Source organism: Lasioglossum baleicum, chromosome 2, assembly GCF_051020765.1.
Source record: "Lasioglossum baleicum chromosome 2, iyLasBale1, whole genome shotgun sequence".
Lineage (NCBI taxonomy): Eukaryota > Metazoa > Arthropoda > Insecta > Hymenoptera > Halictidae > Lasioglossum > Lasioglossum baleicum.
The window spans coordinates 18143121-18169696 of record NC_134930.1 but is presented as its reverse complement, the minus strand read 5'-3'; the positions used below and the strand labels follow the sequence as shown (position 1 = coordinate 18169696).

General features: G+C 44.5%; 1 protein-coding gene across 13 annotated transcripts in view; it reads left to right on the top strand.

Annotated features, from left to right (window-relative positions):
• Positions 1 to 26576, top strand: part of Ten-a (Teneurin-a transmembrane protein) — a 782863-nt gene that overhangs the window by 461176 nt on the left and 295111 nt on the right. For 10 of the 13 annotated variants that reach the window (XM_076447158.1, XM_076447169.1, XM_076447161.1 and 7 more), the window contains one exon: positions 3066 to 3110. The exons of the other annotated variants lie outside the window; for them this stretch is intronic. In XM_076447158.1, coding sequence (XP_076303273.1) covers positions 3066 to 3110 — 45 coding nt within the window. The remainder of the gene's footprint in view (positions 1 to 3065; positions 3111 to 26576) is intronic. 13 annotated transcript variants of the gene reach the window in all.

Below are 26576 nucleotides of genomic sequence, written 5' to 3'. Positions count from 1 at the left end.
CAAAGGGTCGACATATACGATTTTAAATTCCGGATTACCGGGGAAATTGATATTAATTTCTTCCATTAGAGGCGACAGTTTCGGAGTGTCCGGGTGCGGCCTGTAAATCAAGTTTGAACTTCACTTTCGCAGACTATTTGTAATCCTTATTATCCAGAGTAAAGACTGACGATCGAAACCATTGCTGAAATATTTGAAAATTCAATTCGAGGATGTATTACGATGTCAATTTGTAATCAAGCATTTTTCAACATTTCTTAGGGGAGAAAAATCCGCAGTCTACTAATCACACAATAATTTTCGAGTCCTGAACCAGCAAGTGAGTGGCTCATCGATCGTCCTCGCAAGCGAGGACACAGCAGTCGTTCGATTCTGCGTCCTCGAATTCGAGGCGTCGTCGACCCGGTTCGCTGACTTTTGGGAAACTTTCGCCTCTCGGAAAAAGGAGAAGAGAACTGGCGGCGGCGTCTCGGGGGTTGGAAAACGGGGATGAAAGAGGGCCGTCAGCGAGTTTCCGGCGGGCTCGAGAAGACGGTCGTTGCACGCCACGTAAAATCGGTCGGGTTCACAGTCTGAACTTCAAGGCTCGAACCACATATACACGCCGGTCATCCCTCTTCCCCGACGATGTTCTCGTTCGCGCGAGCGCAGACCGGATGGAAATATAGGCGGTCATCCCCTAAACGAAAGTAACGACAGCCGACGCGGGCACCGTCCATACGTCTTCTCCCTAAACCGCCCAATAAATCGAAGAAATCGATGGCTGATTGAATGGAAGCAAGTAGATTGCCGTTTACTTTCTCTCCCTTGCCGACTTTCACCATCCCCCTCCAGTTCTGCCAACCCGCCCCCCTTTCACGAAGCAACCTCTTGAGCGCGTAAGCCGGTCATCGACGAGCCAGAGTGCTTAGCGGTTAAACGTTCGAGGAATTGCGCGTGTCCACCGATCGCTGAGAGATCGCCCCGAACCGATGGGGATGGTTCGATCAGGCCAGCCTGGCCAAGGGACCGAGAGACTTTGAGAGAACCAATCCGGTTAATGGTAATAATATCGGGACGATTTCATTTTTCTCGAAAGCTTGCCCCACGTCCATTTACTCTTTCTGTTTAGCTACGGCTACGTGTCCAACGTTCTATTTCGTAGTTGTTTTGTGTACGTTTTAGCTCGATTTTTATTGCATTGTGATGTGTATCCAGCAACGTCTAATTTCAAGTCTCTGTTGATTAGAAAATAGTAGTAATACTCGTTTTCTATTTTTAAATTCTTTCAATATTCTTCCAATTTTGCATTCGATTGACCATTTGAATTAATTTTTCAAGCCCGAATTTTTTATCGAAAAATTATGAAAAAATTCACAGATATGTACGCCACTTGGTACAACATTCCAGATTTTTTTCATGATTCTTCACGATCGAACAGAGCGAAGGAGGTGGAAACCTCGTTGTCAGAGGATGATAATTAGGTTGCACAGATTCGAGTCAGTGTCTCGAGACGCAACAATATTGAGATGTTCTATTTATTCTCTGGTGCACGACCCGCCTTTGTGCACCTCGAGCTCGATGCTGACGACAACCGACAACGATTGAAGTATCTACAAATCACTGGCTCCCGAAGGACGTGTTTCCACCTGCCGCAAAAGGTACGGGCAACTCAATCTCGGGAACGAATCAGCCGATGGTACTGAAATTTTCATTGCTTTGATTCCTTGGACGTAGCCCGGTTCATATCTCGGTGTACGTTCGCTTTAATGTCTACAGGGTATATAGGGAGGAAACGAATTCATTGAATCCATGCATTATGGACAACGGTGTCTCGAATAATTCAAGTTTATAGAAACCGGCGAGACAGTTAAGTAGTTTCGATTCTATATACCGTGGCGGCAGCCACGAGAAATTCATCTAGAAATTCTGAGGAAAATCCAATCTCCTTTTCCAGCTGCTTTTCGAGCAGGAGAAAAGATTGAACGATGTTTTAAATGTTACCTTACATTCAGGAATTCAGTTAGGATTGATAGCATAATTTATTTCGTCCTCGTGGTCGTGTGTTAGGATAACGTTCCAGATGTGATTCTATGTTTCGGAAGTTATGTAGAATATTTTTTTTATATCAAGGAACTTTGATATTTTTCATCTCTACGTTCAAAATGAGGGATGAAGAATAAAGTGTTCCAATATTCATCAGAAACTTGGTATAAATAATTTCAATTTAATTATAGAACATGTGTGTGTGTTCATTAAAATTCATTAGAAAATTAATTTTTCATTTTCAATTCTTCACTCTTATATACTTTTCTAAAATGTACACATGTCATGATCTAGAATCTATAAGGAGCATATTGGCTAAAAATGTTAGACGCGATTTTATGCTTTCAGAAGCCACTTAAAATTTATGAGAGACCCAGTTCTTGCTCTTCACGAACATTTTTAGTGTAGAGACGAAGATATGAGACAGAAACGGAGTGTTATATGTTGAACAGATTCTTCCCGACGTTGCCAACCACGATCAGAATTATAAAGGGCGTAGGAGAGGGGGATTAATTCCGAGTATCGATTTCCGCTTAAAATTTTTAATTTTCGCAGCTGCACGTTTCCAGCATTCCCGTTGCATTATCCACGATAGAAATGCGGAGGTTCGTCCATGGATCATTTAAAATCACCCTTTGGCTCGGTTGGCTCGCGATAGAACGATCAACGATCACCGTAACCCCTTCAAATTCCGTGCTCCCTTCCTAATTCCGATTCCAAGGGGGGCCGAACGGTTCACGCTGACAGTCCCCCGCGAATTACAGACTTGTTCTGTATTATTTAGCCCAGAACAGGGTATCAGGGCGCAATATGTTGTTTGCAATTGAACGTGCTGCTGAAATCGGACGCGCCACGCGCCACCATATTGTCTCGTAACGGGAGACTCTCGTTTCACCAAACAGAATTGTTATCAACAGCGAATAACACCCGAATCAATGGAAGTGATTAGTAGACAGCAGATTTTACTGACTTTATGGAAAACGAAAATTCTCATTGCTGTCGAAGCAGATTTATTCATGTATTTATCCGTTTGATTGCAGGTGAGTTGACTACATCACTGCTGACTGCCATATTGCGGGAAGTTGGTAAGCACATCATCTTCATGAACTTTTAATCATTTGTTTTGAACTTTTTTTCACATTTTTAGTTCACGCAAAGAAGTTATTAAGAAATTTATAAAGGGTTTTGTAAAGGGTTAAAAGTCGAGTTCGCCTTCAAACTGTAAATAATCCGTCAATTACTACGGAAGTTTGAAAAGCCAATTGAAATTATTGGAAGAGCCATCAATCGATTCGACCCGATCAGAAAATTATTTACACGATAGCAGTGGTAAATTAACATATCTTTCATATTACGAGAATATTTATAACGATATGAAGTACCTTTACTTTACGTGTAAATATTAAACAATTTTAAAAGTACACATCATTACAGCTTGAAATTTAATTTTTTATTAATACCTCATCGAAAATTGATATCTCTTTGACGGAATAATTTTGCCTCGTCAAAATTGCTGAAATATCATCGATTGGCAATATACACATTTTGTTACCTACACGTCCACGAACGCCACACATACGAAAAACGACATACTCTCGGTTCAATCGTACAATATTATTACTATAAAAATTTTTTTTTTAATAATTCTGCGGCTGTCAAAGGAACCCCGTTAACAAATCCGAGGAATTAGTAATCATATCAATATTGAATGCTCTGGACAGTGTCGGAGCGGACCCGCATTCCAAATTTCGGATCAGTGCGCACGAATTGTCATTACTTATGCGAATTACCAAGTGCACGGTATTAGTGATAGAAACGGAGAGTCGTGCATGTGTGCACGCGCGGGTATAGGGATTTCACGGTGTGATGTCGATTTATAAATGATTAGAGGAACAACAACGTCCGGGGAAGGAATTTTATAAATAATAGGGTGGAGCAATGTTAATAGCGCGGCTTTGTAACTGTTCCCGAGGACTATTTATGGGGCGGCAGTGAGCGCGTTACGAGCGTATATTTAGTCTGGTCTGTATTCATCTATTTTAGATGTAATTATAATTAACGAGCGGCGTGAATAGCTGTAGTATTTCTGGTCCCGCGAAGAAACGTTTTGAACGGGATATGTATACGTATAGTCTAGTCTACAGAACACGGCGATCGATGGAATATAATTTTTCATGAGTCTTTAGCGCAGAGACACTCCGGAGTTCAAGTGCATCGTTGTCGTGTGCATCGAGTGCATCGTTGTCGTGTGCATCGAGTGCATCATTTTCTATTGTCAGCGGTGCAGTTACAATTGGCGCAAAAGAGAGAAATTCCCCAGAGCAAAAAGAGAATGAGACACAGTTTTTTAATTCATTTACTTGTTCATTTGTTTGGAGTGGTATCAACATGTTCATTGCATTTTGTTAAACATTTCCTCCCGTCGCTGCTCAATATTTATTAATCAACTAAAACCCAACAAAAATACCTCCGTCGCAATTTAATCGAACTTCCAGTACATTGACAGCTTAAACATTATAAATGCCGTCTTCCCAAATAGATGCAGCTAATTTCAGTGCACAGCACGTTAATCCTCATTGCAACTGCAACATCCGCCCCGTCAGTCCTCAACATTTATAAACGGACTAAAATGCAACAAAAATACGTTCGTCGCAGTTTATTCAAAATTCCAGTTCGAATCGCTGCCAATTACAAACACACCGGTGCAAACAACGTTAATCCTTCTCGAACAACCTGCCGCGAAATTCGGGAAAGCCGAGTCCTCCGCGTTCATATTAACAAACATTTCGCGAAACTCGGGAATCAACGATCGTAGTTTTCCACCGCTGCGAGAATGATTCAACATTTATCGGATGGCTGGCTCACGGACCGGCCGGCCCGGCAATTTCTTCGAGCAAAAAAGGAAATCGAATCACTAATTTACCATGAAACGTTCAAAATAAAATCCGCCGGTAACCGGGTTTCGGGTATCGAATAATTCAACGGGGAACAAGTTCCGCCTCCACCTGCACGTCCCCGCCTCTCCATCCAATTTCCTCGACGCCGGCGTTCAATTTTAAATACCATTTAAGCCGTCCTACCTGGCCGAAAATCGAAGTCCTCCGCAACAAACAGCGCAACACGAGACGGCCAAACTGCTCGCCGCTGGATGTTTCCTTCGCTTGCCGCCGCGCCGCATCAAATCAATTTCGTCGTGCTCGTTTTCCCTCGAAAGTAATACAGCGAAGAAGAGAGAGAGAGAGCAAGAGAGAGAGAGAGAGCGGCCCGCGGGTCGTTCCATTCTTCGCGGCGAAGTGAAAAGTAATCGACAAGTACCGATAAAAGTTGTAACACCGTTCCGACCATCGAGGCGGCAGTAACGTCGCGCGGGAACCGTCGAAGACGCAGTTGCTAGACGCGGATCGATGGATCACTGGGTTCGAATTGGCGAACCCGCTGAAACGACACCCGAGGGAACCAGGGGGAGGAAAAGAGGAGGACTACCACCTCAAGGAGAAGAAAAGAAGAGAGAAAGAGAGTAATATCGGGCCAGGATTATTATGGTGCGCCAGTCTCTTACAATGGTTATTGTACGGGGATAGGAGGGCATGAATATTTTGTTGGGTTCCGCGCGTCGCTGTAATCTTTGCCCGGCGAAAACCTGCAGGATGAGGGAAAAAAATGGAGAGACAGGATAAAGGGACATCGGAGGAGGGAGGATTCGTCAGCGAGAGACTTCTTTATTATACGCCGCGCGAACCACCCTCCGAAAACGCATGCATCTTCGGATCGCACGCGTTTTTTTCCCAACCCCTCTTCTCCCTCTGTTTCCTGGTCATGCGACGGCCCTCTTTCTCTCGTTGGCTCTGTATGCGTGCCTTATCTGTCGGGGTTCGTAAATTTTTTCGAATGCTAATGCGGAGATCACGGAAATGGCCGACTTTATTTGCGCGCGCCGATTCCGACGACCGGACGCTTCATGTCCGGCGAACTGAATTCGGAAGCGGATTTGTTGCCTTTCGGTGCTTAGTGTCCTGGATTAGGGTTTGTGACCCGAATTTTGGAGGCACATAGGGTGCATGGACGGGTTTGAGATTGGGGTTTCTGTTCGGTTAGTTAACAATATTAAACAGAAACATTGTGAAAGAAACTTTTGGAACAACCTGATGTGCTTCTTTCTATTTCAAAAATATGTGCTTGTAGTCAATTATATTTTATTGGATATTCGCGTTTCAGATGAATCAAACGCACCGATAAAGTAACATAAATATTTTTCGAAATTCTCCAGCGTTCACCCTGATTGTCGCGAGACGAAGTTTCCCGGGAAAGATAGGAACTCGAGTTAAACGCGATTAACGGTAGATAACGTGTCTTGAAAAGACAGAGTGGAAAGCGTTAAACACTGGCGAACTGTTTTTAAAGGAACAAAAGTTACCGCACCGGAGAGAAACACCGAGAAGGGTCTGACATTCTATTTTCAATCTCAGGATGGAATTCTTCCGCGGAGGCATTACGTCGACTCTCGTTTGTTTAACCCCGGAAAACGCGGGTCGAGAGAAAATTCTACCCCTCGAGAAGAAATTTTCGCCCATTGTCTCGTGTTCCCAGCTACCCGAGGAATCTAACACCCTTTTTTTCCGCATCCGGGCACTTGGAGTTCTCGATCGTGCTTGTGTCTAGTTTCGAAATACCGCAATCTCGGGTGTCCTGCTACCGAAATTCTACTCGCACTGGACGCATTCGCTAACCTCCCTCTTTGATAGCAGTTCACTCCAATCCAAACTTAGTAAAATATGTCTAATACATCAATAAATGTGTCTAATAGTTCAAGTTCATTTGAATGTATTTTTTTAATGAGCTACTTCTATCTCGCATAAAAATGTCTATCCATCAGTGATCGCGTTGCAACGTATCAAATTCGCCGAGCAAATCATGCCAATTTCCCCCAAACCACCTAAACCGATCCTCCAACAAAGGGTAAGTCTTTTTCCAAGGGATTTGTTCCGCATCAAAAAGATGCACCCCAACCAAGTCGATCCCGGTTTCAGTAGTATCTCGTTTTCCCTCGACTTCCTTTGGTCGTCAGCAACCCTAACTGGTCTTTCAGCTTCCGGTGCCGGTTCTCGCCGTTCCCAATAACACGCTCGCAACCCGCGACGCAATATTCCGGTGGCTCGCGAATTTCCATGGTTATTTACGCGCTTTAACGGCGCAAAGAGCCCCGAGGATCGCGATGTCTGCATTATTAGTCGGCTCGGAGTCGCGAGCGTGATATCGTCTCCTTTCTTATCGGACGCGGGATCCGTTTTATTATTCCCCAGCGCCGCCCCTACCCTCTCGCCAATAATGCGCCTTGATACAGCCCGATATCCGGCCCGCGATCGACCATTTTCCAATTTTGCGTCGTTTTTCGCCAGACGCACTGCGAATTGGCAATCTATACCAGGCCGCTGCTGCGTTTCGTGTCAAACGAAAGCGAATCCTTGCGAACAAATTAGATGTGAAATCACTGACTGTGAATGGCTTTTATTTAACACCTTTCCTGTTTTATTTATCAATTTTTCAGAACATATTTTTGAAGGCACTTCTTGTAGATTTAATTAATTCGCGCCAGAAACTGATAGTGCAAGAGAGGTTCATTTATATTTAATATTATTTACACGATTCCGCGTTGATAAATCCGGCTTGTTTGTAAGATTCGAGGGAACATTGATGTGCACGGGATTTTCCAGAGAAGAATCGAGGACCGCGCGACAGTTCTGCGCGTCCACGGTCGCCTCTCGCTGGTCTTTTTCCGCTCGCGTCGAAAACACGTAACTCTCGGCGATCCCATAACGCATAAAATATTTCGCTAAACATTCGAAAGGGGACGGCGATTTCGCGGTCCCCTAGGACGCGACAGCCGCGCAAAAAACTGCGCGCTAGTTCCATATTTCCATACGAGTCGGCTGGATCACAAACGCGCGTGGGTGGCGAGCAGAGCGTTGATTGAATGTGACTGTCGCGATGGAAGAAATTCCACGAGCTACATCGCACCAACACCGAGTCATTCTTCCTCTCTCACTCTCTTTCTCTCTATCTCTCTCGCTCTCTTCCCCGGATGAATATGAATGAAACAGGTTTCCGGTCCGGCTGAGCCAGTGCCATTTTTATCTTTGCATCCGTATTTGTCGAACGCCAGGGCCGAGTAATAAAAGCAGTCTAATTTTCTCCTCTTTTCCGACAGCTTCCCAGACCCGACGGACCACGCACCGTCACCGGCTTTTTTGATTAGGCGAACCCACGTTATTAATTACCGCAGCCGCTAACGAGACCTATTTTTACAACGTCGCGTGATAGCGCCGCGCCGTAGACATGAAACGGGAAATCTCGTCGCCGGAGCTTTTTTCACCGATGCGGCAAAGAAACTGGAAGATAATTATTAACCGACACTGGCTCTGTACACTGTATCCGCGTCTAGAGCGTCGATTCGAAGTCCTTTCAGACCCGTAGAACCGAACATAGACCGTTTTATCATTCCCATAGAATTTCGGTGAAGCCGGTTTCCGGGTAGTTAGGTGGAAATCCACTTGCAATTAATTTTTTAACAAGGCAGACCGCGAATTGTGTAAGGCGTTCACGTTAATTGGAACGCTATTCGCAAGTTGTCGAGTGCTAGGAAGTCGGGACGCATTGTTTTCTTCTGGTGCGTGTTGCGCCGCCTTTGGTGGCGTCATTAGTCACACGTATCGCACAGTTACGCGATAGGTTCGTTCCATTTGCAAGCTTGTTCATTAATCCACGGTCGTTTCGTCGGACGCATGGAAATTGATGTCCATTTACCTTTTCTCCGGGACCATTGTTTTCTGGAGTCCACGGTGTGCTTGGCGAACACCACGGTGCTACCTATCGTAAAATTATTCCGTCTTACTCTTCTGCTGTTGAAATGAATTGTTTCAAACAGTTTAGTAATCCCATAGCATTGAGGAAATTAAAGAAAAATATAAAATATGATCACATATATACATAGAAAATTGCATGATTTAAATGTGATGTGGTTCAACGTGGTATCAAAGGTATTTGTTGCATAAAACGTTGTTTTAATAGTTTGTGTTCCTTTGAAGAACAAGGAAGAGCACGAAAGAGAAAAACGTCGATGCACTTGTTTAGTCCCTCAAAGGAAAATATTTTCCATTGTAAGTGACCTTGAACGATCTTGAATGTCCTTGGTGACCTTAGGTAGCGCATAGAAAAAAATATATCATTCTAATTTGAAAAACAGAGTTGACCTTCGTATATGTCCTCTATGCGTTCATCTACAAAAAAAAACTATTACCATGAGAAATCATGTCACCAATGCACTCAATACAGTATAAACATGAAAACAGATTATAAAATCAGCCGACGAATGATTTCAATCGTTCACGAAGGGTTGAAGCACCCGACGGGCTTATTGCACGAGACAGGCTCGCAGCCGATTCCCCGACTAATTTTGTTTCCTCGTGGGGCTAGAAAACGGTGGAAAAGAGTAGAAAGCCGATGCACTTATTTAACCGGGGGAGAGAGAGCGGATCGATTCCTCGGCCGTCGCGCAACTGTTGGAAAAACGAGCGGCAAGAAGGAGGACAGGGGAACATCGGTTGTCTTGCGAGACACGAAAGAATTACGGAGCGAAACGGTCAGTATTAATGGACGCGGTTGCAAATGAAACGAACCTATCGCAGGACTCGTGCGGCCCACGGTGATAAATGAGGTTCGAGCGGGCACCGGGGGTTCGTTCGTTCGCGGACAGGGAAAAGAAGGCGACGCGGCGCGTCGCGACGCCAGAGCACTGCGGACACGCAGGAACTGTCCTCGTCGGCGAAGAACGACGTCGTCGTTGTCGGTACCCTGCTTAACGAAAGTGGTAATGGAAAGGGGAGACACCGGTGACTTGTCGGCCGACATAATGGCTCGATGTTTCTCTCCTCGAACGTGGAATTACTCGGAACCTGCGAGTACGTACTCGCCCCGACTTAACACATTCTACTCGTTGCACCTGCGTGACCCTTTCTTCGCCCTTTCTGCTGCAATCTAATTCATTCCTCAAGATGAAATGTTTTTTTGCTTCGAATGCGTAAGTTCCGAAGACCAGAACACTTGCTCTGTTCTATAAAGTGCTGCGAGTGGGCGTGGCTTAAATCCTCTTGATTTCGGTGGAGTACTCAAGCCTACCCTGAACTAACTATGTATATTTGAATTGGCGTGAACTATGCAGTAGTTCAGAGTTTAAAACTCACAGCAATTTACGACCAATTGAGTTTCATTGGGACACGCAGGTAAAAAAAAGCTTTTAAACGTTTTATCCACTATTGTGTAGGATTGAAATTTTTATTGCACACGATTTCATCCGGTGTTTGATCTAAAAATTCCACGCGTTGCGAATGATAAATATAAAGTCCCTCCCAAACTGCAATTTAAACCACAGTTCAAGAATTATTCGATAATATTGTAGTAATTTTTGTTTGTTACAATGGACTCGGATCATTTTTAATTTTTATTTCAATTTTATAGCAAACGCATTAGGATATGATAAAATCGGTCCGAACACGTCGTAGTCATTAAAATAGGTGCACGGTGCAAAGTTTCCCGCTTATTAATGAAAATTAATGAAATCCGACGCAAAAGGGCGATTCATGCCGGTCGTATGAATATTTGATTAGTTTATGGTAGCCGATGAACGTTGTCAAGTGCGTTTATGATTTAGATCGTCGTGATAATGGTTTCCAGCGCACATATAGGCGCGCGTATCGAATGAACAGAGAGAGAGAGAAAGAGAGAGAGCATGGGAGACATGGCGTCTGGTTGAGTCAGGTCGGTACGGAGGACTGCGTAGAATTCGTTTGCGTTTTAATGAACATGCGAATGATCGCGGTTCTTCCGCTGTTCAACGCAGACCAACTTCCGTGTCCACCTGTTTTCCGCGCGCGTCATTCACACGGAATTGTAAAGCGGGACGGGGGAAGAAACTCGTTTCCATTTTGGTCAACTACGCCGGGCTGTTCGAGTTCGGTCTGTTATTCGACGATGGCGACGGCCAACGACGACGCTGCTTGTATATTTTCCGTTTAATTCGAATTACCGCCCACGGGAATTACCGTGTCTTCCGATCCTAAAGTGCTTTCTCTCGCACGCGCTTTGTATCGGTCAAGACCTCGCGCAGAAATTGTAGAAGCTAATCTTCTTTGTAAATGAAAATTTTGATCCTTGTTCGCTAAATAAATGATAGAAGAAAGAGAAAATTTTTTATTTAGTTGGTTCATTAACGCTGACAATCGAATTCAGTGATTAAAATCGATTGTTGGAATTAGTTGTCATCTGCTAATTGCAAATGTCAATCATTAATTATTCCTCGCTGATTAAAAGAATTAATCGTTAATCATTTATTAGATTCAAATTAATATCGAATTTACTTTTGAATTGACGTTTGTTCGAGCTAATTACGCGTATTAGAATAATGTTCACCACACTTATCACGTTCGACTAATATTTCAACTATAATCATGATACTAAAACAACACGAATATTTAATACTTGCGTCCTCAAATATTTCTTTAGAGATTAAGTCAATTTGGACAGTCATTGAGAGACAATCATTGATCCTATTAACGGTTAATTGATCAATACAATTGCCACAATCCACCTGACAATTAAGTACTTACTTTAGTTCATTGCTAAATTATATATCGGTGAAATGAAAAATTCACTTGTTAATTGCGCGTGACGGCCAAATATTTTAATCGTCATTTAAATATTTAATGTAATTAAATATTTGCCTGCAATATACATTGCTATTGCAGACTAACGTATAATTCCCAGACACTTGGAAATAGCATGAAAAGGTATTTTACTTTTATCTAGCAACCACACCACTTCTATATATTATTTTACTGCATCAACAGTACCATTGCAATTACTCGAAGATGAATGTACTCCGGCTTATAAATTAGATAGCAGCGGTGGAGGATCCTTGGCCCGCATTCACTAAAACCTGATTTCACAAAGGCGAGATAGATATAATCACACTTTCGAGAATAACACCAAAAGCAGGGCCAGAGGATTTTCAATGCTCCCAGGGTGGAAAAGACAAACCGTGAGAGAAGACGTGCAATGAGCATCATAATAGCTGCATAAGAAAGAACTGCATTTAAATGATAATCGAGGACGATCCTAAATTATAATTCTCGAGGAAGAAAATTATGGTATTTGTTAAGGGAAAAACGAATTCAATCACGTATAATATGTTGACCTTCAAATGACCTTCGGAGATGTTATTCTTAAAAAAAACACGTTAAAAAAAAGTCAACATATTTATTACACATTATTGAATTTGGCTTGTAACATTATACCAATCGAAGTAGAGGGTTAGCAGACGTCAGTGTCGATTTAATTCAAGAGAGTAAAATTAGCTAATATAATTGCAAATGGCGAAACGCGTGACGGGAGGGTGAAGCGGTCACATCGGTGTCAGAATTTTCATCGGCGATATTTCTCCGGGTCGCAATTTCTCCTCCGCTTGTTCCCTCGGCCGAGTGTCTAACATATCGCTGGATTTTTCTGCAGGATAAAAATTGATGGTCGTAATTTCCATGGACGTCGATGCATCCCCAAGGTCGTCCTTGGTACGCGCGCACAGGCGGTATGCAAACACACACACGGGGGTAGGAAATGACACGAGGCTGGCTGACTGTAACTCTTCGTTGACCTCATCCTTTCCACCCCTCGTCCCCTCATGGCCCGTTACCGATGCGTCCAAACCCCACCCCCCGTTTTCTGCCCGCCTAAACCCCCGAAGATCAATACACGCACTCCGGGCTCCCGCTTCACATGACTTCGTATGGATTCTTCATTCACCGCCGCCTATTTTGTATTCCGGCTGCCTTTGCCGCGCTGTTTTCTTGGTCATTTATCGCGCGTTATAGTCCTCGCCATGAATATCTAATAGAATCCGCACCCCCTTCCCCTCTTCGTATTCAACCCCCTCCAACAACCATCCACCCCCGGTTTCTTCCGTTCCATTACTTTTGCATCGTTATTTCGAGACTGTTGCGAGCCACCATTTTCTAGCGAATGACAAATCTGCCGGTCGGAAGTTTTACTTTGTTTAAAGAGAGTTTTACATTGTTTTTCTTGTCGCCGAGGTTCGCCGTGGAGGGGAACTTTAATAAACTCATATAAATAAGTTGGTTTGTAGGTCAGATTTCAAAACAACCACCGCGAGCAGACCTTGTTAACACGTTCGCGCACGGTGGTGACGCAAAACTGCGGCTCTTTGCGAGGTTCAGTTGTGAATTTCCGACATTTTTAACATATCTCGGCTGGCTCGACATGGTTAAAAATTTTTAGCCGATCTTATTGTTGACACTGATGAAAATGGATCTTTGGTTTCGCGTGTACAGATCAATACGTGGCCTTCAGAATTTTTACTTGTTGATCTTTCCGTTATCATTGTGATAAACTTTGATTTTCAACTTTGAACTAATTATTTCTTACATATACATTACGTTCTCCCGAAGGTTTTCAATTAATTTCCAGTAGAGGTCTATAAATACTTGGTCTTCATTTCTGAGGTTTCCATTTGACGAATAGCATTAATGGCGACTAATTTTAGACCATCCAAAGTGCAGTAGCTTGTTTCAGAGACTGTTTTCGATTTTTATGCCATAGAGCTTATTTTAGGGGTTGATTACAATTTTTATAGTTAGAGCTAGTTTTACAGACTATCTCAGATTTTTATGTTGGAGCTAGTGCTTTTATACCGTTTCGCTCCAAATAGAAATTGTTTTAGATTTTTATGTGAAGCTTATTTTATAGATTCCTGAATTTCACTCTGAGCACTGTCAAGTCACGTGAGTGACTGTTTCAGATTTTGCTGATTTAGATTCACGTTCTTACAATCTTTCAGCTTGATTAGTCGGAGCTGGCCGAACAAATTGTTTCACACCAATCGGCGCCTCATAAGATGAACAATGGGGCCGTTGTAAAATCATGCAAGCTTTAATTTAACCAAGGAAAAGTCAGTACAGGAATTGGACCGTGCCGTTAGAAATATATGGAACGTTTCCGGGGAGGTTCGCGACCGTAAATCGCGACGGTTCCGATTTGCCAGCGAAGTCTCTCTATTCGGTCGACTAAGGGAGCCGAATAAAATTGTGCGTCTGGTAACCAGAAACGTTCTCGCGCGCGAGAGATATCCGGAAAGACAGCAATATGCACGTCGGATGAAGTAAGGGGGTTGTAAAATTTCTGCTGCGCTCCGCAACTTCCGGCCCGCATTTGATGCCGGGGATGGGCCGCAGCCAGCACTTGTCGAATTCAGTGTTATGAGGTGGAAAACAGCTTTTAAAAATAGCCGAATAACGTGTTTCCGATGCGCATTTACGTACGTGCAGTAACTTCAATCCGATTATCCCCCTTCGCGCATATTTCTTCCGGGGCAGCAGCCCGGGCTTGGAGGAGGTGCCGGTATAAATTTTCTAATGCTATCTCCATAATTCTGTCTCTCCCTTTCCGGGTGTCGTGTCGCTGAGAGAGAAAATACGGCCGGCGAAACGTTGCTAACGTATCAGATATAAAAACCGGATTGCCACGATTCCGTGAATCTTCCGCGAATATCCGGCTACGTCGTTATCCACCTCGTCATATTTATACCGGATGCTTTGCTAATAATTCCACTTAGTTCTTTAGTCTATCCCGCTTCCGCTGGAAATCTTTTATTGGCTCCGAAAGTTGCTGAAAACTCTAACGTGTTTCTATAATGAAGCACTAGCGCGATTTATTTTTCACGAGACACATCCTATTTCGTTAAAATAGTTCTGATTAAAAAATAATTAAGTATAAGGATGGAAAATTATAAATTTTATAATGAACCACATTAAAATTGATTTCATAACGCTGAACGATGTCGGTTTTATAATTTATAATTTTACTATTGAGATATGTAATTACATGTTCTACGTAAAAGTCAAAGAATTTATCGGTAAATCTTCTCGGAATTATAAATCGAGTAACCCCTTTAAAATTAGTTTTATAAAATTGAATGGAGTTCGTATTCTCTGGAAAAATTGCGCAGCACAATCTAAACCGAAAAATCGGTTCGAAATTGTTTATAGAACGATCTCGCCGGCGTTCATCGGGTTACCAGCGACTTTTAAACGGTTAAAAAATATCATCGCCGATGGAAAAATTCGCGGCAAACATTTTGTCTACTTCGACAAATAAAACGCTGTTTTATTCGACGTGAAAGATAAAAATTTGATTTGACTGGTGATGAAGTGGTTAGCGGGAACGAACTCGTCGAAAGTTATAGAGTGCCGTGCAAAAGCTACGAAATTTGAGTGTGTCGGTCCGTTCAAAGGACTTTCATCTGGTAATGGGATCGGTGACGCAGCCCCCCTCTCCGTATTGTTTTAAATTTACACAGTGACCCGCTTTGTGCTGTGCTGTGGGTGTTTATCGGATTAGCGTTTCAACGTTTTGAAAATTTCCACGAAACTACCTGGCCGAGAATTGTGTACAGTGCATATTTAACCGGATGCCTAATAATAACGCCATTGACAACCTTCGGAGCGATATTTGCGATAATCGTCGCAGTTAAACGGCACGCTAATTACGAAACGAACCCGCTGCCAATTTTACCGTTCGCTGGGAATCGAGTTGTATGCACGGAGACTGAAACTGCCCTGTATTTCCGTTCTGAATCAGCTTACAACGATATTTTCGTCATCGAGAAGCTGTTGGTCGAATTACAGGCTATTCCAGAGGCACCCTCTTTCCCCAATTGTTGCAATTCTATAATCTATAATCTTTACCAGACGTGCTACATAGAACAATTCAATGGAGAATCTCAACCAAGTGTCCTAAAACTAATAATTCATGTACAACGATCGCGAAAGTTCTTCGAACGACCAGCCAGATAAATTCTCTCAGCAACGTGTCTGAAATCGAGGAAAGTCTTTCAAGGCCTGCGACCGGTTTCCCAGTTCCTTTCTGCGGTCTCGCAGGACAAGATAAGCCCTTTGAAGTGAGCCGAGTCCCTTCGAATGGTAACTAAAGAACCGTTCACTGGCTCCTCGACTTAACTCGGGAACGTCAGAAAAGGTTTAGATAAGAGAGTTGTAACAGTGGTGACGTACTGTCAAGCCGAAAGAGGATTGGCAGTCGTAGATGACCGAGACGGTTTCCGGATTGGAGGTCAGAGGCGAACAGAAGGGACACGTGTAACCGAAGACAACCAAGAACCAGTCCCTAAGGGAAGCTCCTTCGATGCCTCGATACGGACTGTCAATTTTCGGCTCGGCTGCTCTATTTATATTGCACGAGCGAGCATTGAGCATCCCCTAACCACACTGTCTCACCGTATCGATTATCAAACTGGACCTGCATTTTTCAAATTTTCTTTGAGCACTTTTGGGGTAGGTAACGGCTCGAGGTTGGTGAAAGCAGCACCAAGTCCTGGTAGAAAAAGTACATTTCGTGAAAAAGTAAAATTATAAGAAAATAGAGCTATCCATGATGATTGATTGTTACTTGTACAACTTTCTCCTAGCTGTAATCATTTTTTAGATATAAATTGTTGAAATTCCAGAGGAAATAATTGTTGGTTCTAGAGACGATTCGAAATAAAAATTCTGCAAATCGCTCCGGTCGCTCGTAAAATCAAGAGACATACGAGTTTCAGCGATTCGAGTTCTTTCTTTTTTGCACGCTCGATATTTCGGCAGCGCAATATTTTTCCGAGACATCTTCGTGAAATAAACCGCCCCTTGAAAACAATTTAATACAAAATAAATACCGTTCCGCGGGCAAACAAATTTAAATGAATGCATGATCTTTATATGCAACAGGACGAACGAGTTCCGTGGCATCTGTCCGATGTTCGCGGAATAAAATCTGCATAGATTGCCATCGGGTAGCGCGCCCGCGCATGCTCTCGTTCTCGCGCACGATGCACGATAATCGACAAGATTTGAAAAAGAGATTCGCGAACGTCGAGAAACATGGGTCCGGAGATGTCGGCGAGACAATTTCGACACGTTTGCCATAACCGTGTGCCGGATGTGCCCGGACATATGGTATGCGCGCGATTAAGTTGGGGTCGGCGAACGTTCTTCGAACAGCCTTTCGAAATGTTTGCGACCCTCGTACATTTCGGGCTTTCTTCTATCGGCGCGACACTTGTGTCAATAATTTTCCCCACTTTTAGCCAAATTATAGCACATGTGTCCGCCTTTAATTTCTCTATAACCACAGCAAACTCTTTTTTTTACGTTGTCCTGTAGAAAAATATACGAATGTATACAGGGTGGTCCATCTAAATGAAGCCACCTACATATCTCCTTTATTTTTAATAACATAAATAATGTTTTTAATGCAATGTAAATCTCCGGAAAACTCCGGAAAAATGATCTCGAGAAAAAATAAAATTTGCAAAGTATAATAATGTTTACATTGCATTAAAAACACTTGTTATGTCATCACTAGACTGCGGATCTTTATGCAAAATAAAAAATGTTTGCATTGATTGCAAGACACAGGAGCCAAATAACATAATTCTTCTTTTAATTATCTCATTAAGGTGAAACTAATACACTGGTGGCCTTAAATCTTTTTAATACCTCCACTGTTTTAAATTGTACGTACCCATTTTTGTCATAAAAATCTGCAGTTTACTCATCACAAATATAGGAAATATTTAGTTGGCTATATTTTTAGGTGGACCACCCTGTATACAGTCTATACAGATAGTCAAGTATCAATAAATCCCTAACGTGTTTGAACTGGATCTGTGTCTGTGTGTTAAAACCTGCTTATTTCACGGTATACCTTTCCACGCGTTCTCCCTTCTGTCCCTAATGCAAGACACCAGCGATTTTAAACCACGATTACCATCATCGAATCTAGAGGGAGCTTTAGTCAAGACTTTCGAAGTCTTCAAGCAGATTTCTTCCCCAATATCTTGCCGTTCTTCTGCTCAAGAAGCATCGCCCTAAGAACTGTTTAACAAGACTAATTCCAGCTCTAATATCCCCAAATAGTATGAGGTTAAGGTCCGCCCACTCCGAATGACTAAGCACCCTCGTAAGATGGGGTCTTACAATAAAGTTCGCGAACTCGTCCGAGGAAACTTGCTATCCTCCTCGTGGCTAACCGAGTATCACTTTTTTTGGTTGTCTATATTTAACGTAAATCTCAAGACGAAAGTACTTTCTAAAAATGATGTCCCTGGAAAGTCCAACTCACAAAAAACGATTATAAGCATCGAAAAAAATTCTAATCATACTAAACGTGAATAAATACGTAGGGGGTTGAACGCGCGCGACATTTAAGCATTCTCCCCATTCCCGTTACCGTTAAACACGAAAGAGCGGACAATACAGTAGACAGGGGACAATAGCGAAAGTAACACTTCTAGATCTGGATCGACGATGGCGATACAAGGCGGGACAAAGGGTAGGTAAAGTGATAACGACGTTTCGGACACCGGACGCACTCGATGTTATCTGTTGGCTCGCGGGAATTACTTCGCGCCAGCTCGGCCTTTATGTCCGTAATATCGACGCGTGTTACGACCGATAACGATGTTCCATCGATGCGTGCCCGCCTTGAACCCCTCGTCCCTAGGAAAAAAAAAAGATCAGGGGGTGAATCAAGCAAACCGTCACGCGTACGAGGGGGTGAGCCTCGAAATCTTGATCGCGTCACATCGGCGACGCGTCGAGGCGGGCGTTATTCGCGCTGACAGTTATGCAGCGGAGATGCTCCCGTGATTACGCCACCACGGAGATAAATCTTCCGACTTCGCGTCTGTCCGGATACAGATGACCGGCCACGCTCGTGGAATGCGAGCTGACGCGACACGCCGTCTAAGAGGAAATACGTCGGACGTGGATGTTTCCTGTTCAACCTTGCTCGGCTTCCTGTGTATTAAATGGAAAGGGGTCTCTCCAGCGAACAGCTTTCCGCGACTGTTCTATGAGTATTTCTGCGAAATGGCTGATGGTTTTTGAGGTGACGTGGTACTGAACGAATGAACCTCGAGATTAACGACAAACGTATCAGTACCAGTATTTGATGTACAGCAGTCTTTCCGTAACTGTGTTATACAGGGTGTCTCAAGATTCCTTCAACATCCGGAAATGGGAGGTTCCTGGGATCATTTGAAGCAACATTTTCCTTTGCAAAAATGGCGTCCGCGGCTTTGTTATTAACGACAAACACGGACCAATGAGAGCGCGACCTAGGCGCGTGTTGGTAGAGTCGGCCCGGCGCACAGTGGGCCAGATCGACGCGCTAGCAGTTCACGCCCATTTCACCATTATTTCAAAACATAAAGACCACGTTGAATAGGTCGTTGGATTTGTCTTGGCGTCAGTTATAACATTATCGAATAAAAAATATATTACAAAAATTATATTACAGAATTACAAAAATTCAAACTAGATTAAGTATTATATTTTACAAAGTTACTGACTATATTCGATTGATCATACGGATTTTCTGCTTATAACTCTATTTATCTATGAATAAACAAAAATCTATACTATAGTTCCTCTTAACCAAAGGTGAAAAACTTTGACGATTTGCTTTAGTTGATTAAGTATTTTTTTTATAACAAATTATGAACAATAATGTTTAGTTCCTGGTGCGTTCTCAACATAGATATACATTCTTCATATAAAAAAAAATTGGGCACTTAATCTTCAGTAGGTTTTCCAGGACATCGTTATGAAGAAAAGGAATTTTCTCGGCGATAAATCGTATTTGAAAAAGTTTGATCTTTGGACGCTTATTGTAACGAGAGTTTTTAATAACTTTAATTAATATTATCGTTTTCGAATGTAATGGACATTTAAAAAACATTGTACATTCGTTAAAAATCGATATGAGGACTTTGATTTTTTGCTCATGAACAGTTAGCGCGTCGATCTGGCCCACTGCTCTGATTGGTCCGTGGGTTTTTCGTTAATAATTCCTTAATAAAGCCGCGGACGCCATTTTTGCAAAGGAAAATGTTGCTTCAAGTGATCTCAGGAACATCCCATTTCCGGATACTGAAGGAATTTTGAGACACATTTTTCAAGAGAACGATTCAGTTTTTTCCTGTTGCACTTTTTATCCTCGCGATGAAAATACTACAATGCAATAAGAAAATTATTCACCTTTCGACCTTGAACGCGACGTATAATTTCTGTACACCCTGTACATACAGTTCACGTGTTCCAGAGGCCTATGTAGAAATTCGAGCGTGTGTGCGTGGACATTGCCCCCCGGCTCGTCCCGTTCCGAGCGTGCACGACACTGCACGGCTATCTGGGAGCACGCGAGCGCGCAATCGGCCACCATAAAGAGAGATAGCGTGCCCGACGGAATATCTGCGAAACGCTCTCTCCAGGCTGTTGCTTTTATTCCCGCTCAACCAGCAGCGTCGTCGTTGACGCTCTTGCTCTTGCTAGCTCATACTCGCTCGCTCCCGGTTATCTCGAACCCGGCGCTGTGCGGCGCTGCCTGATATCTGCCCCGGGTTCAAATGTACCGCGTCATTACGGGGGTTGACCCGCGAGCAAAAGCGAGCGGAGTGCAGCCAGCAGCGCCGCGATGCCGGCGTCCGATGCTTGTTTACGTTTCACCCACGCCGCAGATTGCCGCGTCGTTACGGCTCGCTTGACGCACGGCCCATTTCCGATGCACCTCGCCCGCGATCACTCTGCACCGCGATCTCGTTGACCTGCCAGCCAGTGGGATTTATTTCGGGGAACGTCCTTTATGCGAGCGCCCGTCCTAAGAAGCGACGGAACATCGCGCGAATTAAACGGACAACAGACCTGCACAACGCTGCGTTAGGTTTACTCGTTTAATTTTATGGAGCACTAAAAGTCACTGTTTTACATTAATTTATGAAAATAACAACAGCGTATCTACCCAGATTTTTAGCTATTTTTATTATAATCTCTATTTTCTTATTATATCTTTATAATTTCAATAACTGTGAGATAATCAATCTGGAACTGGATATTTTGACTGATTTGGTAGTTGATTTAGTGTTAACAATGACTTACCTCAGGAATGATCCAGACGTAATGTTTCGGTAGATGTTGGACACCGAGTATTACGTGGTAGCTAGCTCGCTCGCTCTTGTCCACACATACCTGAAATAATATTACATGCGGAGGTTATCCGCCGGCTACGGTGGTAGTGGTGGCGGCGGTCGCGATGATGGGGATGCTAGCGATGGTGGTGGTGGCGTTGATGGCGTTGCTGGTGGTAGTGGCGGTGCCACTGCCAGCGGCGGCTGCGATAGTAACGCGGGCGGAGGGTAGCCGCCGCCCCGCGGTGTTCCTCGTCCGCCAAGCTAATCGTTCACGCGATATTCCTGTTACGACGCCAGATTTAAATAATATTCACTTTAACAGATTTTTAAGCGAGTTACGGCTCTCCCCATGTCGACGTCCCTTGCGTCACTGGGCTGTACAGTTTTAACAGGGTTGATGGACGTTTCTCGCATTTTCTCGACCCCTTCATCGCGCCTCTTCGAGCCACTTCCGTTTATGGTATTACGAGACCTACCACTGTCGGTAAAACCACCAGTTTCTTATTTTATTGAAGTTATAAACATACGCAGTAAAATCATGAGTTTCCGAATCGTAAAGATCAAGAGAAAAAGAATTTAATATTATGACCTTGAGGTGACCTTGAACAGAAAACTCGATAAATTGATTGATGGTAGACGATATTTTCTTCAAAACATTTTTGTATCCAACTGTCAAGAATACCAATTCCTATTTCAACCCCCTCTGAAATGAAACCCACACTCTCAATCATCAAACAAACTGGAGCCCACAACCAGGTGCTAAAGTTTCAAGCAAACGACGCAACAACTTGCAAATTTCGTCGTCGGGTACCACTTTAATTCGTTCGTTGGATGTCACCGGAATCCAGTGTACGTCCCAGTGTCGTCACTCTGGAACAGTACCGTGCCACCATCTTTTCATCAACAACGGTGACTCCGTCGTTTCTCGCAGGTTGTCGCTCTCGAGGGCTGGGGTAACTTTTATCGCGACGTCGTTGGGCGTTTATAAGCGAGAATAAGGATCGAACGACGTCCTCGCGCGTTATGAAATTGAAATCCGCCGTGGCCGTGCCTCTTACCCGTCCCCAGTGCCCACCGGTTGACCCGCCGTCACGGTTATGGGTACTTCCGGGAGCGGAATGGCCGGGGATCGGACCCGTCGTCTACGAGACGTTTCACGTTTCTTACGAGCAGGCATTCGACCCGAGTCAGTCGGAACCAACCATCAGCTCTTGCTCTGTACAGGCTTTTTGTTTCCCTCGGCCACGTGAAACGAGGCGACACTCGACATAGTTCGTTACCAACGAGCCACCCCCAACCCTACTCCACCCCCGTCGACCCCATGACCTCGCTTTCCACGGCGAAGTTTAGTCATCGCCCGGATGGCGGTTAAAAACAACCATGAATTCTTTATTTCTGTATTAAGCCCCCCAAACCCCGGACGTTGCCGGCCCCCGATCGCTGGTATTCATTATTCACGATGGAATTCATTTATCCACCGGATGGAAATTGACGGTCATTTATGGCCCGGTGGAGATTGTTGCACGGATTATACGCACAGCTTCAACGGAGTTTCGTGTTACGAGGGAAATCGTGTTGTTGTCTAGTTTAAGAGATACTTTGAGGAGTTGTGGAAATGCTTCGGTTCTTATTGTTAGAGTTGTTGGGTGATTGTGATTCCAGGGTTTTGTGGTTGATGTCTTGCTGAAGGCAGATCATGTTTGTTTATGGTGTTTGAAGGTCGTAGAATTTTATGAGGTGTAGATATTGCGTTCTTGCGTGTGATTCGTTGATTAGAATTGTTGTTGTACATCTTAAATAATTACCTTGATATTAAAATTGCAGATATTGAGATCAAATCTCTTAGAAAAATCATGAATTATAATAATCGAGGACGTTTTCATTTTAATGTTTCACGACAACTTTTTGCTCCCGAAGCTGAAAAAACAATAACCACAATCTCCTCCAATGAGCAGAGCCCCCGACGCTCGTCCAAAACGAGATCCCGTAAATTCGACTTCACGTTCACCCTCGACAGGCCACGACCGCCACTTCAGGCTCCGGCAGCGTGAAAATCCGTCCTCGGTTCGCGTTAATTCGCGAGACCACGGTGCACCGTGCTCCCGTAAACGACAACGAAATTATCCCGTCAACGGGGGTCCGTGAAACTCCGGCGATTTAGCCGGAAAGATTGCCGTTCGAATATTAACGAGCGCGAGAGCGAGAGAGAGAGAGAGAAGAGACACACTAACAGGAGTTACGAAATCTGACGTTAAGCATCGCGGCCGGATTGTCTGTTGTCGGTTGCGTGCCCGGGAAACCGTCGGTCGGATTTCGCGGGCGCAAGGTGTGCGGGGATGGCTTGCGTTTTCGGCGCGGTTGGGATGAGAGAAGAAGAGAGGAGAGGAGAGAGACCTGTCTGGTAGCGGTTGGCGGGCCGACTGGGACGAAAGAGGGTGCGGAAAGCCCTTATCTTACCTGAACTCTTGCGCCACGGTGCCGGGGCATTCATAAAGTCTCGGGTTAAGCCTCTGCCTCGACAGGATCCTCTCTCTCTTCTCTCTGTTCGCGCATCCGGTGGTTCTCTCTCTCTCTCTCTCTCTCTCTCTCTCTAGCAGCCACTCGAGCTCCTCGGCGCGCGCTGGCTTGTACCGGCTTGACCGAGAAGGTATAATCCGCTGCACACACTAGTTACAACCCATTAGTTGCCGTTCCCCTGCACCTTGCCAACCCTCCGCACCTCCCTCTCTGCTCTAACCAACCCTCTGGCTCGTCCACTTTTGCAACCCCCTCTCGTACCCCGTTACGCCGCTCTCCTCTTCACCGCACCCTTTAGCCGGTACCCTTAATAATGCATCCGGAAGATGCTTAATCGAGTCTCGCAACTCATTTGTGATTCGGTGGATGTGCTCTCGTCACTCTTCCCTCTCCCTCAGATCCTCTAGGATCCTCCCTGCTGGCAGGGTGTCCTTGTTCAACCCCTTCGCGACAGGGTACAGACCGCTACCACCCAGTCGGCTTTCTCTCTCGCTTTCTCCATTCGTGATTCCTTCTCTCCCACCTCTTTCTCTATCTCTCTTGTGCTAGCCAGGTCCTCCACCCTTCACCTCTAACTCTTCCATCGGCGTCTCGCTGGCCAGAGAGAACTTTTCGTTAGCCGGCTCGGCATCAACGAAAGCCTTCCAGAGTCGGCGAAATCGAATGACCGCGACTCGCCGTGAAGTTTCGATTCGTTGATTTAATCAGCCCTCCATCTGGCCGCGTGACCCTGCCCCGGAATTTGATTTCCGACCGAGCAGCGCCGTCACGGGCAATCCTGTTACCGGCGACGCTCTTTTTTGGCTTTTTCAACGGGCCGAGCCTTTTGCCGGAGCTGGCGTCTGTTTTTCGGAAACTTGAACTTCAGCTAGCCAGCACCTGCGACGTCCTTGCTGAATTTCGCGGCTGTCCGACGCCGTCAGCGATCTATTGACAGTTTCTACTATGAACTTTTTATGCGTAGGAGTTTTTACCTTAGTCGCGTCGAAAGTCATATCTGTACTGCGGAATTTCAGGCAATATAAACTTCTTATGTATTAACACGTTCCCTGTCATTGTCAATTTACTTGAAGATAGCCAAATTAAGTTTATACGAAAATATCGTGCACCATCAAATCACTCAGCTGCAAGACTGGCCGCAACAAAAAATTTTTCCAGCGCTCCGCAATTTCTCCACAACAACATAAACAAAATACACCAAGGACGATCATGCGTAGCAATCTCTAAAGCAGAAACAGTTTTCCCCGGCGACCGTGCCCCACTTCAGGGTCGTCTTCTGCCGATCCATGGCGCCAGGGGCAAGTCCTAGGGCAGTGATGGCGAACCTTTTTGAAGAGTGGGTCAATTATTTTTTTCCGGGGGTTCACGTTGGAAACGACATTGCCCAACAAATTCTTTGGCAAAAAGCTGGCGAAGTCTCTCGACGACTTCTCTCCGATAGAGGAGGACGTTGCCCAGAGAGGGGAGTGAAAACAGAGTGAAAAAGGTAAAACGCAAGATAATTAGCACCGGTGAGTCGTAGATAACGAAGTGTACGTATAGACGAAGGCAATTATACGATAGTCGAGTGGCCGCGTGCGCGGTTGTATAATAATGAGAAATGCTTACGCTTGCGCGCGAGCGCGTTCGCACACGCGTATACATGCACAGGTTCGTCGTGCACGTTTATTTGTGTCTATTGGAATGCAACGATGCCATCCGCGTTAATTGGAGATGCCGCATAGGTGCATTATATTCGCGTTGCAGTGCCACGATCAACCGCGAAACGACGCGGTATGCCCACCAATAATTTGCAAAACGATGATTAGGGGGGGGGACGAAGAGGTCTGCCGAGCGAGTGGTTAGTCAGCGGCCGGAATAAATCGAGCTTCTTCGCGGTTCGGTTAGGTGTGGGGCTCGTTAAAAAAGTCCCCGATGAATTTGCAATAAAGCGACGTCGCGACGACAACGACGCGACGCAACGTGTCGGTGACCTTTAACGATCAGCCGCGGCGAATTAGAGCACGCTCTACACCCGCGAGAAAGTTATGTAATTTCGCGGCACCCCTCCCCGCTCTTGTAATTAGTGGGCCAGACACACTCCGAGGAATCCGTCGCGTCGGCAGTGGTTTACTTTCGGCCGGTTGTATATCTTTGCAAACATTACGCCGCCGAAGGAATGCGCCGACGTTCACGCTGAACACCGAATTATCCGTTAATTGCGCCACCACTCGCGATTCACAGCGATGAAATTCCACGCGGGACCGTGACATGATTTTTAAACCGTTGCCGCTTGCTGGTAATTGTTTGCGGCGCCTTACGCTTGCTGGCATTTTCTCGAACTCGTATGAACGTTGCAGAGAGACAGGACTGTCTTGCGGAGGAAAATATATTTTGGTGAGGAAATACAAACTCCCCGATTAATGTAGTATTTTTAATCTGCTCTAATTGCTTCATACAGTGCTTAAAATGAAAATCAACGTTCGCGAACGAAAATTGCCCATATTACTACGTGGTTGAGTTAGGTTCCGCTGTGTCCTCCAATTAGTCTGACCAGAGAAATCGTACTTCCGAATTGATTCTGGAAGTGAAATTCGTTTGGTTTACTGAAGATATGTTCTTTACGGAAGCATCTTTTTTAATATCAGAGTTAGCTAAGTTCACACGACGTTTCCGCTTCAAAGCAGAAATTTTTTAATACAGGTTTGAAACCGCTCCGACGAAAGTTCGTGCTCTCGTCTTCACGGAAACACGCCACCATTCTGTCTACATTTTCCAGGCAACCGGGCGGACTTTTATTTTTCCCACGAATATTTCGGAGCTATTAAAACGTAGCCTTTGAGGATAGTTACTGCGCGAGAGCGATGGTTTACATTCATCTGTCGTGAAAATGGAAAACAAAATTGGACGCCACTGACCTGAATTTGATGAAACTGTGTGTTCCCGTTCTGCTGCAATATGACAAACG